This window comes from Diorhabda carinulata, chromosome X (genome assembly GCF_026250575.1).
Source record: "Diorhabda carinulata isolate Delta chromosome X, icDioCari1.1, whole genome shotgun sequence".
Taxonomy (NCBI): Eukaryota; Metazoa; Arthropoda; class Insecta; order Coleoptera; family Chrysomelidae; genus Diorhabda; species Diorhabda carinulata.
In genome coordinates, this window is record NC_079472.1 from 13,267,261 (window position 1) to 13,286,466 (window position 19,206).

The following is a 19,206-nucleotide window of genomic DNA, read 5'->3' on the forward strand; positions in this document are numbered from 1 at the left end:
AATAAGAAGAGAAAGTAATCAAGAGGAAAGAGTGGAGTGGGTTTTCGTGATATACTCACATAGGCACAAAGACACATCCATATACACACTCACTAAGACTAAGACCAAGCATATAGACACGAACCACTCACACAAGCAGATACACCGATGTCACACTCACACCCAGAAAAAACTGTTTTTTAGAAAATTCGAATTATCATCTCTTCCTCCTTGTCGTATGCATGAAAAAAGGTTTTATTTCCATTGATGCAATACAATAATTAAATTTCGAATTATAGACTGAATTTCCACTTATTTTTTGGTTTGAAATCGAAAGGGAGTATAGTTACAAGAAAAGATTTGCAATACCATTTATTAAAATATTTTTCATTGTTCACACAAGTGGGCAATATAATAAAACCAATTTTATTACAATAAAACTATTCTAAATATTTTTTTAGGGCAGTTAATCGCATAAAATAGTTTCAGCTACAATTATCATGGCTAGAAGCACAATTTACAAAAAATAGAAAAAATTATTACAAAACTACTACAAAGTTTATAAAAATCGTAGCTATAAAAAATGATTTCATTTCAAATTGTTCCTAACGACAATTTTTTAGAATACATCGAACTAAGGAATGAATCTTATTGAATTATTTTGTAATTTTTTAATAATTTACTCAGTTTGAATTTTTTTAATACATCGAACACTAAAAATTGAAATGGCAGTGATTTCCGACACTCTATACGTTGCTGAACCTTTTTATGCCAAAAAACCTTTGGTATAATAACAAACATTGAATACGAAACATATAAAATGCTTAAAATATAATATTACAGGGTGCAGACAAAATGTGCAAATTTTTTTTTCGTACTTCGATTATATTACAAACCAGTGAACACAAAAATCAATAGATTGACACTTAAGGCTTGTATTCCGAAATATAGACCAACATTGTAACCAATGGTAGATAATAATGATAAGAATCGACACAGTTGGTAGTATTCATACTAAATTGTGAAATTAGTCTCATCATTATCAGCTTCGTCGATTAGTTAAATTATTTAAAAAAAAATCTAAAAGGTTAATTGTTCTCCCTAACATGGATAGTAGTTCAAATGTACCGCTATTGCATTTATAATAAATGAAGAAGCCAATGAAGTTCATATGTTCTTCTAGATACATTTCAATGTTGAGATACGTTGTTAACAAAAACGAACATTATTTTACATATTGCTCCCATATATACACTGCCCAACATATTCAGTTGATTTACTGATGTAAATCTGGGACTACAAGCAAAATTGTTTGATTCGGATACTTGAAATATTAAAGTCCGCTTACACATAAATTTTAATTATTATGGAACCGTTAACCATCTTCAGGATCTGAAGATAAAATACTGATGTAGTAGAAAAAGTGTTGAAGTAGCAGAGTAAGGAAGTTGATGCACATAGTAAATTTGGAACCATATGTATTAAACAGGAGTAGAATACAACATATTGGGACTCTTTGGAAACTATAATGCTGGATCAGGTAGATCATCAATCAACTAAATGCTGCTACTACTCTCCAAAACGAGATTTTATTATCAGAATGCTGGGCAATTTAAGAACTAAGCTGCTCCTAGATGACCATATATACAGGAATTTCATAAAAAAGACAAAATAAATCAAGGGATTCCTAAGGAGGAGTCTAAATATTTCAAAATATCCGATAAATTTTTGAGTAGGTTCGACAAGCAGCAACATTATCTTAATATCTATATTATTTATTAATATTTCCAAATTTTTAATAAAAATTTGTTTGCGAAAACTACTTCGTTTGTGATGTAAATATTTTTGAGAAGTAGCTAAAAATTTGCAAATTTTTTTTACAATTTATTAAAATATTAACCCTTATTAAGCCGTAATTAACAATTCGTGAGTTTCAAGCTCGAGATTGTTTAAAACAGTCAAGGTCCCTTATATTATAATAGTAAAAGAAAAACAAAAATTAAAATATAATAAAATAATTGATACAAAACAAAAACTAAATATTATATATTATTCTTTCAGTTAAATATGTGAAAACTTTTTTGTTTTACAATATTCTGGAAAACATAAACGTCCAACATTGCGATAGATATAAATATTAAAAACAAAAAGACTTAAGTGAATTCGAAATATATAATTTTAAAAGTAGTTTATTAAAGTTATGAAATAATTATTTGGAGAGGAAAGGAAACCAAAAATAAAACATTTCTTCATCAGCAAGATTTGTACTTCCATATCTACCCTGTTAAGGATCAACACATTCATTTAGCATTTTCGAAGTCTTAAAATCCATTTATTGAGCTCCCAGATTTTACCGATTTCCAGTTCGGCTTTGAAAATTGATTAATTCTCTGGTTAGGTTTGGATTATTTTTAAAATCAGTCTAATTACAATTCTGACCGACATTATCTTTGCTTGGTAGTGTTGTTTTGACCTAATGTACGAAATGGCTGCTGCATAGACCTTCATAGAAATATGTGTTTATACTGGTCGGGTCATGAAATAGAACTTTTCTTTTTCTTGATCCTCTTTACACATATTCCTTCGAACTATAAAATCCATATTCCAACTGTATCAATAGTATTTTGATCTGATACAAAAATTCGTTGTTTTCTTTATTTTAGTTTCCTCCCAAGTTTCATTTGAAAATATTCCGCCGTTTAGCTTTTGAAAAATTATAATTATGGATTAAATTTGATGTAGAAACAATAATAATTAGCTTGATTTCTATTGAAGAAGAATCTTTTTGATTACGTTTCTTTTTCCAATAAAGTCTGTGGTTCAAGAAAGAAGAAGATATTTCTATTATAGACCAGGGTCGATAATTTTTGAAACAGTAGGATAATTGGAAAATGAAAGGAAAAATAATTCGGCGATTTCAGGCCGGTAAGGAAAAGGGGTAAGTTTTTAAGGGTAAAAAACAGTTTATCTCGATTTCCGGTAAAATGACAATTCCTATGGGAAAAAGTCACATAGCATAGTTGTAGATAGTAAGAAGAACTACAAATTTTGTACATATTGCTTTTTCACATAACCTCAAAATTCATGTGAAAAATTAAAAAAAAAAGTTTTTGGTCTTTTATTTATATCCTTCACAAAAAACATTTTTTTTTCATGAAATTCGGTGGAAACTTACCATTTAATGTCCCAAATATACTTTTTGCTTTGAAATATTTATTTTTTAACCTTATTTTGACTTAATATCAAAAATTACCCGAATCTTCAATCAAAAATTGTCCCGTCAAAATATTAGCTTTTCTTAAAAAGTTTTTTGTTCATTTAAATCTCTACTTTTTGATGGTATAAAGAAATATTACCATCACCATGATAAATTTTCTCAGAGTATTATGAAAAACTCAAAAATAGTCTCATCATATCTAATCAATTTTTAATTATTTATTAAAATTTCACTTTCTATACGAAAAACATAAGATTCCATGTTACATTGACAAATATAACTAATTAAGAGTCCAACATGTTAATAAATATCTAACTTTTATGTAATAAAAAAATTTTTTTGCCTTTTCTGAGAAAATTTACTACGATAATAATCATAGTTTTTAATACCATCAGAAAGTAGAGATTTTAACGAACAAAAACTTTAAAAAAAACTGACTTTTTACGGCTTCTACCCTGGTCTATTATTATAGTGTTTATTTTTCTGTTGGTTCCAGTTTTAAGGGAAATAATAGTCACTAGATCAGATTAATAAATGAAAAATGTATAAAAATTGTTAATTTACAATGTGAAAGACTAAAATTGATACGAAGCAATCAAAACTGTAAAGAAATTAGTCTTTTATTCTATATATGTCACACGAATGAATAAGAACAAGCTAATTTTGAAGAATTGTACACTGTGTATAAAACCAACTAGTTTCACCACTGCTTGAAGTTTCTATTTTATGTGGACTTATTAACATCAATCTCTCAAAAAGTTTTATGAAGAATGTCTATATTTATATCATGTGTCTAACTCATTTTATACATCAAGTTATATACTAGAAAAAAAAGTATTTAATAAATTTTTCTATCAATTCATTACAAGGCTTTTATGATGGGAGTGAAAAAATAAAACGTTTTAGAAAAAGGGATCTTTTAGGGGAGTAGAAAAATACATCGATTGTGTAGGTCTATTCCTAAATATTTTTTTCCTACAATTTATGAGTTAAATTTCTTTTAGAGATACAACCTGTTAACAATGATATTCGAAATATGACCTGCATCTTTAGTATAAGTTTAATTGTACCAAAAAAGTTATTACTATTTCTATAATACATTTTAATTAATAATTACTTGGAATTAGAAATACCATAATTGCATTATCGAACTCATGTGTCTATAACCAACTATCAGAGACTGAAAATGAATAGTTTACCCTTGAAGATGTGAGTGTTTGTCTGGAAAAAGATAATAATTCTTTTTGATATTATGTGCAAGAAATATTCAAAGTAATAAAAAAAAATGAAGTTTGGAAGGTTTGAAAAAAAACCACACAAATCACAATATCGACAAAATTGACATTTTGTTGATGAAACTTTTAACAGCAAGAGATTAAAAAATATTCAATCTTCAATAATTCTTTTTTCTGGTGGGATCAAAAAGAATTTGTGCCGAAAACATAATCTTCAATTTCAACTGGACATAATTCTGAAATAGGAGCAATACAAGCTGATGGATCGAAAATAAATAGCGAAAGGGAACAAACCGAAAAACCCAAAATGTGGTTTTTCTTTGTGCAATAAATGAACAAAATTAGTTTCACAACAAAAAAAGCAAAATCTCATCATTATCAGCTTCGTCGATTAGAAAAATTATTCTTAAAAAAAAACTACAAGACTTATTGTTCAAGCTAACATGAATAGTAGTTCAAATGTACCGCTATTGCATTTATAGTAAATGCAGAAGCCAATGAAGTTCATATGTTCCTTTAGATACATTTCAATATTGAGGCACGTTGTTAACAAAAACGAACATTATTTCAAATATTGTGTCCACATATAACGTCAATACACTGGCCAACAAAGAAAAGTAACCATCTTTAAAATATAAGGTAGTAAAAAGAATGTTGGAGTAGACAGACTAAGGAAGTTTATTAAAAAGTTTGTTGTCAAACTTTTTGATTTTGTGTTTTTTTTTGGAAATATTCTTACACATCACATTTTAACCAGTTATAATTTTATTAATTCCAAAATAGTAACAATACGAATGAATGAAAAGAAATGACGGAAGGTTTATGGTGAATTAATATTGAAGAGAACAAACGGAAAAACTTCTTAAACACGGGTTAATGGGTTAGTGATCTTGAAAATGAACGTCACAACCGTAAATCCCAATGTTAGAGGGTAAAACCGAAAAATTCGTTAGATTTTTGATTTTTTTGAAAATGTTCTTGTATAATGCTACTTTAATGGACCATAATTCCTAAATAGGATCAATAAAATTTGGATTTAATTAAAAATAAATGGGGAAAGGTTCATGGTGTATTGATATTAAAGGAAACAAACAGAAAAACTTAAACGTTATTCTTCTCTGTGCAAGAACTGCGTAAAATGAACCTGATAAATTTAAAAAAGTTCTATAAATCATTTAGGTTTTTTGAAAATAGCCTATAAATTCTAAAATAGCAGCAATACAAGCTTATGAAACAAAAAGGTTCATGGTATAATAATATAAAAGATCGTAGATTGTTTCTAAATATCAGTTTTCAATTGTCGAAACATTCCAGAATCAAAAAATGTATAACTTAAAAAAGAAAAGAAGAAAAAGACTATTATCATTTGCTATAGATAAGGGAGAAAAATTAGTTTTCTTTATCATTGGTAACAGGTTATTAAAAATCAACAGTTATATGAACAATATTTTATCGCAGTACCCAATACATTTCTTAATTTTTGTTTATTGATTTCTTGTATTTTATTTGTTTTGCAAATTCAAAATATACTATAATATTATGGAAAATTAAATCCGAAAGGTAATTACTGATTTTTTAATTAGAGTAAGATCACTTAATCATAATTTGTCTATTCCAGTATATTTTATATTTGTCTGAATTGAAAAAAAAAAATAATTAATTTAGTCTAAAACCTGAGACATTACAAATGCAAGAAACTAAATTAACAAAACAAAAAAATTTTATAAAAAAAAAATAAAACATTCCATAGACACATATACCATATTCAGAACACATAAGCTGTAAGCCAAGCCTATAAGAGTTTTGTCAAATTTTATTTTGAAATAGTAAAAGATAAATTTTAATACGTTGACTGCCGTTTAAATTATGATTAATGAGAAATTTATTCGTAATAATGTTGTTTTAATTCATAATTTTAATATCTCGTCAGTAAACGTGTTAAATGATAAATTCTTCCATTATGAAGTGTGAATGTGGTAATAGTGAATATTGATTAAACTTGACTGGAAGATTCTAAAAAAAATTTGACAAATTTGTTTCCAAATTACAATTATTTGACAGCCGTCGGTTTAGGGGTGTACGAAGCGCCAGGAATTTTCGATAGAGTCTTTGAAATATCGACTCCGGTTAAGGCATTAATTGCTGGTGGTATCTGACCAACCAAACGAGTAAGGTCCGCAGTAGTATTATCCGGGCCCCCGATAAGAACGATTTCGTCTGTCTTTGCAAGAGGTGATGCAACTTCGGCAGCGATCTAAGAAAAATATAAATTAAAATATTAAAAATTGTCGATAAGTTGGATAATATTTGATATAAATACCTTAGGTAGTGCTTCGAGTACTAATGACATAATAGCGGCATCTCCATATTGCTTATAAACAGCGGCTTTTTGTCTCATTCTTTCGGCCTCCGCTTTACCCACGCTAGAAATAGCCGAAGCTTCAGCGGTACCAAGCAATTTGATCTTTTCGCTTTCAGCTTGAGCAATCTTGACAGTTTGAGTTCTAAAAATTACCACATTAGATATAAAAATTATAATTTTTTCACTATCATCGATATTTTCAGATCCTTCTTGAAAAATATCAGTTTAATGTTTATTTACCTTCGTCCTTCTGCGAGTATTTCAACTTTGTAGCTTTCAGCTTCGGCTGGTAGACGAACAGTAGCATTCAACTCCCTTTCTTTTCTGAGTACTTCCTGTGCTTCAATTTCGATCTGCTTCTTCCTTTCTACTACTTCTATTTGGATTTCTTCGTTCTTTATTTTTTGTCGGATTTTCGCGGCTTGTAATTCGTAGGCTAACTGAGCTTGTGCTTTCTAAAATAAATAAAAAGAAAAATATTTAAAATCTGTGTAGAAGAACTCCACTACAAACATAATGACAACGATTCGAGCATAATTAAGATGTTGGTGTCAACCCAAACAAAACTAGGAAGAAAAAACTCAATTTCAAGCTCATCAATCTAGATGAGCAAGTCATTCAGTGGGAAACATGGAGGAAATATCTTGAACTCATCCTAGATAGTAAACTCCTCTGGAACAAACACGAAATGGAGATAACCAGTAAAGCCACAATAACCTTGTTGGCGTGCAGAAGTTTCGTAGGGAAGATTTGGGGTTGTAAACCAAATATCCCGCTGTGGAAATAGTGAGATCAATAATCACATATTGGACAGTGGTCTGAGGCAAGAGATTCAAACTCTTGAAGGTACAAAGACAATAGACGCCATGAGAACATGCCCAATGGCTACACTAGAAATGATTCTAAATATTCTGCATCTCGAAATATTGTGTGAAGGATAATACCTCATTCTGAATGTTGAGAGAAGGAGCCACCATATGCATCAGGATGAAATACCGAAAGACTATAGCTTTGACAAAAAGTTTACTTCAAAACTAAACTGTACAAGCAAACGGAATCAAAACAAGATACTAGAAATAAAGATTTGCCATTGAATAGTATACGGATGGTTCCAAAGCAGTAGGCATAACTGGTATAAGAGTGTATGGGCCAAAACCAAACACTCTGGAAGCCTGGGTAACACACCAATTATTTTTTCAAGCAGAAATATACAAAATTGGAAAATATATGCAGTTCAATTTAGACAGGAATTATATCAACCAAGATATTAGAAGACTGAGCTTCAATGTCATAAGATCCAGGCTGGTCTGGGAATTTAAATGAAGTAGATGGTGGGTTGAGACTGGTAAAGATATTCTTGGGAAACTATAACCAAAGAAAATCTATAAATCTTAGTAAGTATGACTACTAATAGGAGTTATGTCGGGAAATTGCCGCCTCAATGTATACCTGATGACACTAGGTTTAGCAAAAACTGCAACATACAGATCATGCCACGAAGAGGACCAAACTTCTATTCAGATTCCTTCCAAAGTGAAGATATTATAGCTCCAGATCATATAAAATAGAAGATTAAGATCTTTAGCAGTTAGAGCTATTCCATATCTTGAACTTTCTGAGAACTGAGCATCCTCAGTGTCGCAGCAAGCATAGTCACCAGTTTATTATAGAAGATTCTAAATAAAAATTATAGAGTAATACATTTGAGAATTAGCTTTAAGCTTTATAGTCCAGTGCACTACAATTTCCTTTTCGAGTTAGTGTTTTTTTGCTATTTGTAGTTAGTGCAGTGTTGCCTATAACTGAATGTGAGTATATTCTTGAATTTTCTTTGTTTTTTTTGTTAAATATGTATTACCAGTGAAAGTTTTGAATAGAAAATCTAATGAGCAAGCAATCAAATTTTGTTAGGTTAGGTTAGCATATACTTTTACTTACAGCTGTGTTGACTTCTTGGTCGAAATTGGCTTTCTGTAATTTAAACATTCTGGAATTGTCTTCGATCTTTGTGTCTGTGGAATATTTGATGTCCATTGCCGATTTTTGGCATTCGGCTTCCTGAAACAAACATTTATTTATTTAAAATGAGGTCAAGATAATAAGGAAATGAATTCTTTTCGAATATTCATATTGAATACTAGATAACAAACAGTTACATATATACGTGATGCGATTTATAAACAAGGTCAAAAAAATTGCAGTGATTTTATATACAATGTGAGTCATTTAGAAACGCATAAATTAGAAAACATATTCACAGGTTTTCGAAATTTAAGTAGTCATAATTTGGATATTTAACATTCTGCAAGACACTCTTCATTACATGATGGCTGCAATTAAACCTTTTCTTTAATGTGTGGTTGCTAATCGTCAACCATTGAAATCAAAGTAAATAAATGCTAGTCAGAAATATCAAGAACAAATTTTAGATTTACCATAGCAAGGAATATCGAAAACTAAGGTTAGATTCACCACAGAGGACTTAAAATTTTAATTGAACATATAATATTAAATCACAAAATAATTTCACAAATCTTTATCAGCTCTTTTAGTTTACTCACCCTGATACCAGCATCTCTATACAATTTTTTAGTTTACTCACCCTGATACCAGCATCTCTATTTGCTTCAGCAACACCCGCATCAGCGTCTCTCTTGACCATGGCGGTTTGTGCTTTACCGAGAGACGTGAGGTATTGCACATCATCATAAACGTCCTTGATGGTAAAAGATAGTATTTCGATACCCATTCGGCCGACATCTGGAGCAGCCACTTCTCGAACCAGGGCAGCAAATTGGTCCCGATCGCGATAGACCTCTTCGACTGTAAGAGTTCCTGGAAACAAAAAATTAAATAGAATGATTTAGGGGTACGTAATAATTCTTTCTTCATGTATGTCTATCGATTTGGAAAAATTTCATCAAGCCTCTATCAACAAATCTTCTATTTATTCCAATATGAGTGATAATTGAAGAACGATTAACTATTTGAAAATCTTCTATACATGCATCTCTCATAAATAATACTTTTTCCAACAAACACTTTCAACTTTCTTCATTTTTTATAGCTTGGGCTATTAAGCCGTCGTAGAAGATAACTATTGCTACTTGACGTTTCGCCAACTCATATGTTTGGCATCTTTAGAAGTTGCCTGTGGCTTCGACTTCAGAAGATCCCACTTTGTAACAAAAGCGTATTGACGCGGTTTAAGCAAAATGAGTCGGATTTTTTAAATCGATTCATAACTGTGTGCTTTTTCATCAGGACAACTCACTTTCTCATATTTCGGATATCGTCACGGCTAAAATTAAGAAATTTCAATTCGAACTGGTTAACCGTCTACCGTATTTACCAGATCTAACAAACTTTTTCCTGTTTCCTTATCTTAAACTTTCAGTTGAAGGAGTGATCATTCTCGGTTTAATGGAGTTTTTCGTGAGAATTTTCATTTCTGTAGTCTCGTTTTTGATGTTTCTGATGTATGAGTCAGTAAAGGTCTGATTTGATTTGTAAATGCGTGTCTTTGTTTCTTGTCTCAGGTGTTTGTTCTGAATTACCTTACCGCACCTAGCCGTCTATCATTATTTTAAATAACAAAAAAAAAAGAAACCTTTTGAAAAATAAGCATGATTATCATGATTTGTTTGTCAAAACATTTTGTTTCATAATCATGCATTTCTCAAAAAACTACGAAAAACTGACAAGAGGTTTTTGCACAAAGTATACATTTTTGAAAAAAAAATCGAAAAAACTTTTAATTTTAATATTGCAGTTGTTTTCTTTTTCCTATATAATCGAAATGTAGTGTTTATGTAATAATTAAATATCTGCTTTTTGATAATTATTCAAAATAGACTAGATACTTAAAGAAATGTTGATAATTGTTGAATTCCACTTAAAAAATGTAATTTTTTTTATCAGTATTTTTATAAAATACATAAATGTGTTTAGATTTAATAAAACGATATAAAACATTTACGTAAATCGTATAGGGACGCACGTGCTTTCTTTATCTTTACAACAATCGACAATTGTCTTATTCCTTTTATGGAAATAAATAAGATAAAATTTTAAAACACGTTTCCAACATTTCTTTTATAATTATTGCCCATAATTCTTCCTCATCTGGTAAGGTACTGTTTATGATTTAGGTAAAGGCACTTATGGGATCTTTTCCTTTTAAACAGTACCCTGAGAACTATTTTTTTTTCGAGATAGTCGACTCCAATTCAACGTCTACTAAAGTTCAATTCCATAACCCAAACCAAATTAATTTCCAATCTGCTTGAAAATATATCTAGGACTAACGACTATGTACCTAAAGTACAACACACTGATGTTGGCTTTTGCGTGAAAGATTATTTACAGAGGACACACCAGAATTGTATTGATCAGTAGAGGTATTCAGATCATCAACAGCGTTTTCATCCACTCATTTACATAAATCAAGTTTTTACATTTAGTATCTGTGCCATACGTGACGATTTAGGTAAATATTTTCTGTTTATGGGCACCAATTTCAGACTACGTTGTTCAAGAAAGTTCCAGGATGTACTAAAAGTAGGATACATCACCAGCCAACTCTTCTGAAGTGAATCTAAATGATCAAAAGCCGATGATTTAGGTATATATTTTCTGTTTATGAGCACCAACTCCCGATTACGTCGTTCAAGAAAAATCCAGGATGTACTAAAAGCAGGATATATCACCAGCCAACTCTTCTGAAGTGAATCTAAATGATCAAAAGCCGATGATTTAGGTATATATTTTCTGTTTATGAGCACCAACTCCCGATTACGTCGTTCAAGAAAAATCCAGGATGTACTAAAAGCAGGATATATCACCAGCCAACTCTTCTGAAGTGAATCTAAATGATCAAAAGCCGATGTCAAGCTAATCAGGAAACTTGTTTTGAATATTGCTGGTTACTCACTAATGATGTGGCCTGAAGATGCTTTCTTATCCATGCACCAGCCCTATTCCAAACCGCTCGTGACGCCTGTAGCATAGAGATGGCGTCGTAGATACCTGTGTCCAGTTAGAAGGCTAGTTATTAGCCGTAAGCACGTTGGTAGAACAAGCTTGTATCATACCAGGTGTTTCCGTAGAGACTGTCTTATGAATAGATTTCTAACAGCTATACCAAGAAGATACTGGAGATTTTGCTGTTACGAAACAATCAAATTTGTTAACGATAGCATGTTTTGCAAGCGTGAAAAAATTGCTTATTTTCGAAGTATCCTCCGCAGAAGCTCGCTCCGGGTAAGCCATTCATCTTGGAACCGTCCGTGTACCAAATTACTCCATTATTTAGTATAGCGGGCTTCGAGTCCTCCTTCCACTTATCTCTATCACGTGTTCATACCAGAGGATATGGGATCCAACGTGACCTAGATACTTCATCAAGAATACAAGAACTATTAGATGAAATTTAACTTTTCTCAATGTTGTTATTTCTGAAAGATTCCATGGAAAAGTATTTTTTTTGGGACTAAAATTAATTACACATTCGCTTTGGTGGAACTATCTTTTTGTTGATGTGGATTTTGTTGTCGACTGTCGATTCACTTTTGGTTCTACTGCATGTCTTGTGAAATTCTCTAGTATTAAAAATTGGATCTGAAATGTCAGATACGCTTGTATTTTTTCAATATTTCCACGTCCAACATTCCCAATCGCATAAAATTGAGGATAAAATTAGGGATTTTGTTGACCCTCTCATAAAGTTCGTTTTTCAAATGTTTACACCTTCCGGAAGGTTTTAGTTGGACCACTTAGTTTTGAGGTTCACAAATGACATTGAAACACGTGAATCCAACATTTACGTGTATCCGTGACCCAACAACGAATTCCAAATGTCTAGGACACTGAATATTTAATCCTAAAATCGATTTCTTGTTACTACACGCAAGTGAATCGATCCATAATTATGCTAAACAATAAAGGGATTTGAATTCTCGTGGCAACTACATATTTATACCTTATCGTTGGTTCTTCTTGGATAACAAAATGTTTTGTTAAAACTATAAAATGGACTATAGAGAGCGGTTCAACGTGAGATTGAACAGTATAAGTTTATGCCGAATTTATTTTGAACGCAAAACCTCTTAAAAATGAAAAGTGATGTTTTCTTATGGTGTTATTATTTCCCAATCAATTACAGATAATTCGCTGACCTCAAAAAAATGCTCGCCGGTAAGAAATTCAATTCAAATGATGAAGCAATTGCTGAAACTGAAGCCTGTTTTGAAGCAAAAGACAAATCAAAGTTAGAGAAGCGTTGGAATCATTGTATTGCTCATGAAGCAGCTGACATTGATGTATAAAATCGATTTTTAGGAAAAATATATGTAAAATTATTTCGGTATTGGAACAACGTTATTCTCGCATCCATTTTGACTTCATTCTTAAGCGATTTTTGGTAATTTTCTGCCGTGGGTTGGTACCCCTAAATAACAGTTTCATTTTGAAAGCTGACTGGACGATGCATAACATTTTTACGAATATTTAACGTTAACTTTAACATGGAATAAGTCTTTCATATTGTTGAGCATTTATAACTTTTACTCTTGGCATCAAAAACACATTTTCTGTGATGATAGAAATTATTTATAACGTTAGAAGCCACATCCCGCAATTCCTGGTGATATAAATTGAAATTCTACACCCGTTTTCTTCTGACATAGGCAGATTATTTTTCCAAAGTCAACTGTCAAACATGAATCAGTGCTACCAACCGACCACCTACTTTACTGCGTAATTTCCCTGATGTATATTTTTTATAAATTGATGTGAACACAAGCCGAAACAGAGGAAATAGTATAAAACACACGCAACAAAGTCCATTCCAGTATTCGGAATTTTTGCTGGAATGAAAAGCCTTCTGTTACTTGTGTTTGAATATACTACTCTGTATCTCATAAATAAATCAAAAGTGACAATATTCTTCGATTATAGGGAATCATTCTAATGAGAAGTTGAATTAATGTCGTTCATTATTTCAATAGATAACTACGATGACCTCTGCATGCCTATCTATTAGAACAAATAATAAACTTAAATATTCAATTACAAAATTATTTAAGAAAAAATCGATACTCATAGAAACACTTTTAATAAGTAATATTTGGTACTAATTATAATATTTTTGTTGCGCAATATCAGATTATATCATCGGTTCGTATTGGAAGTGAGAGATATCGGAAACGTGAGATCATTTATCCGAAAAAAGTGAGTGTAACTAACCTACTTCAGAACCGTGAAAGGGACCTTGTTCTTGACCTGCTATAACAAAATTAACAACGTGAATCATGGAATGGAATCTACTAGATACACAGGAACTTGAGGCAGAAATTTCGAGAAGTAAATAAAGATCGAAATAATATTAGAAGTTGAAATAAGTTTTTAGGTTATGTTACCCTTACCGATTATTTAAATTACATACAATAATCCTCAAGTTGGTGTTTACTGATTAACAATAGTAATAATAACAGGGACATCCTGTATACTTGAATTTTCCAATCTATATAATAAGAACAACGTACTTTTGTACAATATGGATAGAATGAACGATTTTCCAAAGATCGATATAAATGAAAACTGATTTTGAACGTAATCTGAAAATAACTTACAGCCCGCGGAGAGCCTGTCCACCTCGACTGAATAGAAATGAAAACACAGCAATAAATGTAGTTGAAAAAGAATTCTTAGCACAAATTTTGGTTCTAATAACCAGTAGTTTGTGTTCATTGTTATTTTGAAAGGCGATTTTAGCTACTGGACAACAAAAGTCGTTTAAAATAAAGGCCTAGAGAGGGCGCCAAGTCTTACAGCCCACGCAGAGTCAATCTACTTCGACTAATTGGAAATGGACAGAGCAAAGTGCAAGAGCAAAAGCAAAGCGCATTGTTTAACCAAAAAGGAACTAAATTTGTTATTAGAACTAGCACCAAACCGATAAAGTTATTTTTCACACGCTATTTTAAACTGATTTTCATAAAATTCACACCTACAATCGAGACAAATTAATACGAACAGCATATAAAAAGATCTATGAAGTGAAAACGTTAATGAGAACTATGTACAGAAAGTTTTAATATAAATAGTGTATACACTCAAATTTCCTTTTTTGTGTTGATTTGTCTTGATTTTAGAAGTCTTTTTCATGAAAATCAGTTTAAAATAGCATTTAAAAATTTAACGTTTTGACATACTTCGGTCTATATCAATATCAATCACCTACATCATGAATATCAAAATAAAATCAGAATAGAAATCTGTTTAAACGAGGAAAATTGACGTTTCCTCAGTTTTTACATATTAAAAACCTATAGCAGCCATCAATTAAATGATTCTATATTTCAATTAAACTTTTTTTATCACTGATAGCTTTCTCTATGTATGCGAATCATTTCTAAAAATTCTTTCTCGTATATTTGATTCCGTTTCAAGAATTTTTGTTACCTAATCTAGTTCCTTTTATCGTATTGATGACCTCTTAGTCTATTTTCTAAATACTGAGATGTCTGCCCTATGTAGACAGCGTCGCAATCATTATAAGGTACTTGACATATAATATTACTTATTTTATTTTCTATTTCCTTCATCATATTTATTGAAATAATTTCATAGTTGTTGGGAAAGTCCTTTACATATGGTAAGAAAAAATGTTTTTTGTTTTAATGTTTGGTTCCTGTTTTGATTTTTGATTAGTTGAAGTTATTATTTTATCGTATAGCTTTGATAAATTCCTTTTGATTTATGTCTAGCATGTAATTTTGTCCAATTTTTTCATTAATACATCTTTCATCATTTGTATATATGGAAAATACATCTAACGAAATCAATACATAGCTATTAGTCAGGAATTTTTATATTTTTAATTTTTTCTTTGAAATCTCATGTGTTTTTGATATTGTTTATATATATGAATATTTAAAACTATTGGTCGAGGAGGTATATCAAGTTTTGCAGATTTGGGTGTATAGCATTGTGAGTTTTCAATTTTTTTCCACCTGATGGCGAAATCAAAAAGATACAAGCTCTTTGACGGACTTTTCTATCAATTGCAATGAAAATATGTCTCTTTACCTTGACTTTATACTCAAAATCTTGTCGAAGTAATTTACAAAATATATTGAAATATTACCTATATTGTTTATTCCATTATATTGGATATAGACTTGCTCGATGTGGAGCGTCCTTAACGAAGAAGATTATTTTTTCCTTCAACCAGCATTAATTTATATGAAACAGAGTTCTGTCAAAAAAAATTTCACACTACAGATATGTTAGCAAACAATCTTCGTCATATTTTGGAGTGACCAAATTGCAGAAATATATAAAACCGATAGATAATAAAAATTAACTTCAATTAAACCAAACGATTGAACCAGTTCAACAGACTGATAAAAAAAAACAATATTTCATATTTTTAATTTAAAAATCAATTATAAAAATAATTATCTAATCGGTAAACTATAGGTTACTGACTAAGATAAATATTTTAACATTAGAACTAACTACCACTTTTTTGGTATATTGTTTTCGATTCAAAAAAACGTTTAAAATCAAGCAGCGAATTATTGAAACCGTCATTTTCGTTTGTTCCTGTATATCCTCAATTCAAACATTTCGAGGGTAACGACATAAATAGTTATTTTTTCAAAACGTACCTCGACACTACTCCATATGTAGCTCCGATTGTTAGCCCAAGACTTAACATGCTCATCCATAATAATTCCATGTCGTAAACACAATGCACTATTGAATATAATCGCGTTCACAATGTTTAAATAGTTCTCTGAAGTTAAAAGGGTTTCAATATTTTATGTATCTAGTCAAAACGAATCGAGACTACACGATTTTCAAGCCGTCTAATTTATTTAAGCACGTGTGTTTTCCCCGCCAACGAACAAAGCGCAGTGGATTGTTCGCTGTATTTACCAAGTTTGTTTAGAATATTATGAAGAAAAAGGATACAGAACCGGTTTGGGATTTTTTTATAAGAAAATAAACTCAACAACAAAAAAAAACTTTTGGTAATTTTATACTTTCGCGGTCCCCTCGTTTTTTGGCTCTAGGAAATAGAAAAATCATCCAATTTCGATTAACTTTTTTTTAAATCTTCTTTTTTTGCGGCAGATTTATTAAAAAAAATATGGGAAATATCTCACCTGGAAATTTCATATAGTTTTATGACTTTAAATGTGATCTTAAATGCATATAATCGTTCATAATTTTTTCACAAAGCATCAAACGCAGTTTATATATATATTTTTTGTTAATTTACACAAAAAATCGAATATTTTGAAACAAAAATTTTTTAAAATGTTTGTCTATTCATTTTTTAACTCACTTAAAGATTTCATATAGTTTTCTGACTTTAAAAGTTTTCATAAACGCTCTAGAAAATCGAAAAATCATCCGATTTCGATGAATTTTTTTTAAAACCTTCGTTTTTACGGCGAATTTATGTGAAAAAATATAGGAAATATCTCATTTGAAGATTTTATATGGTTTTATGACTTTAAATTCTCTTTTACAGTAAACCTTAGTAACATACCGTTTTTTTAATGGTGAAAATTTTGGATTTTTCAAAATTAACTTATTGTACACTTGTTTACAATAAGTACAATTTTAAGAAAAATTGTTATTATTTATTTTAATTGTAAAAACATGATAAATCAACATTTTTGTATAATTTTTTATTCAATTTATTCGTTTTTTAATGTAGATTATGAAAAAAATATAACAACTTCATTTGATTATTTGGAAAAAAGTTATCAACAATTATACGTGGATAAGTGCATTTTCATAAACATTTAAAGCCCTGAAACCAACATAAGATTTAATTTTTTTTTATTCCCATAATTTTTTTCGTAAATACACCGTAAAAACAAAGATTTAAAAAAAATTCATCGAAATCGGATGATTTTTCAATTTTCTAGAACGAAAAGTATAAAATTAATGGTAAGAATTGGTTAATTTATAAGTTATTTACACAAAATCTGCCAAAAGTGAATTATTTTTATTGATTAGTTACGAAAAATAAGAAATAAAGAAAAAATAATGAACTAAAACATTTGAAAAAACCTTATTCTTCATTTCTATTAAATTGTCTAACAATTTATCTAAATCTAATAGCGGTTATTACTCCCTCTGCTACGGCGAAGGGGTCCAACCCTATCAGACATCGAGGAAATTAAATTCTGGACGTACTCCACCGGCATATCCTCCCATTCCTCTCTAAGATCAATTTGGAGCTGATTCAAGTTACTACGAGGAGGACGACCACGCCTAACACTCCTCTTACAATTATCCTACAAATGCTCTATGGGATTCATATCGGGAGATCGTACAGGCCAGTCCAGAACTGTGATTACCACTTGCTCCAAGTATTCGGTAGCAATTCTAGAGGTATGTGGACGAGTATTATCCTAGAGCAAAGATCACAGTCTCAAGGAGAACTTCCTCGATGTACCTCCGAGCAATCAGAGCCCCATTATTTATGAAAATCAGTTCAGTCCGGACGTGATGATCTCCTTTCAAAAGGCCGTGATTCACGAATGATACATTGGGCAAAAATCGCTGGTTTTGCCACCGGAGTACATCGTGGCAGACTTCGCTACCCCAAGCGGCAATTTACCTAAGCTCCGGACTTCTCTGACCAAGCCATCAGCCCGGGCTAAGTCAACATTTGGAAGAAATATTATTCCGGACCGAAATAAGAAATAAAACATGTCTATTAATTACAGAAAGGGCTTGGTTAATAAATTTAAGATGTTTAAATGTGCGAAAAACTAATAACAATTTGGAATAGTTCCGACAGGAGTTTTATCTAATTGTTTACTAATCCTGAAAGGATTAGTTCAATGGCCTCTACATTCTCTGTAATAACTAGAATATCCAGAAAAACAAACACATTGATGAAAATTGGTTTTTAATACGAAAAATATGAATTGTCCGGTTCTTTACGAGTTTTTGATATGGATTTAATGAAAGGAAATAAATTTAATAACAATACGAATTTAATGACAATATGGAATATCTAGTAATTAAAATTATGAATTAATTTCACTTTAGGAATTGTTAGACTAAAGTTTTAAAAATAAGAGGAAGAAAAAATGTTTATTAATTTGTTAATGTTATATTCCAAAAAAAGTTAATGCTCAAAAAAGGCCAAATTATCTATTAGAATTTATAAAAATGTGTGTAATATTTTGCAGTAAAGGTTAAATATGAAAAATATATCTTCAAGTCGGTTGCTGCATTTGCTTAATGCTAATCAAAGTCTCGTATTATATTCTAGAAAGAAATATACTATCGAAACAATGGACTTCAACTAAGAAGACAATCTTAACTCATCAAATCGCCCCAGTATAGATTCATTTCTTGTTAATATTACAAAATAA

At 30.5% G+C, this 19,206-nt stretch overlaps 1 protein-coding gene across 3 annotated transcripts in view; it reads right to left on the minus strand.

Moving 5' to 3' along the window:
* Nucleotides 1-2,773: 2,773 nt before the first annotated feature.
* The window catches only part of LOC130901607 (flotillin-2), a 255,397-nt gene continuing 238,964 nt past the window's right edge, over nt 2,774-19,206 (minus strand). Inside the window, exons 1-6 of one of the 3 annotated variants that reach the window (XM_057813091.1) lie at nt 16,468-16,731; nt 9,396-9,628; nt 8,732-8,851; nt 7,034-7,248; nt 6,752-6,935; nt 2,774-6,685 (exon numbers count right to left, since the gene is read on the minus strand). In XM_057813091.1, coding sequence (XP_057669074.1) covers nt 6,482-6,685; nt 6,752-6,935; nt 7,034-7,248; nt 8,732-8,851; nt 9,396-9,542 — 870 coding nt within the window. In that variant the 5' untranslated portion in view covers nt 9,543-9,628; nt 16,468-16,731 and the 3' untranslated portion in view covers nt 2,774-6,481. Of the gene's footprint in view, nt 6,686-6,751; nt 6,936-7,033; nt 7,249-8,731; nt 8,852-9,395; nt 9,629-15,941; nt 15,963-16,467; nt 16,732-19,206 lie in introns of those variants that run through there. The other 2 variants (XM_057813092.1, XM_057813090.1) reach the window with 2 other exon arrangements.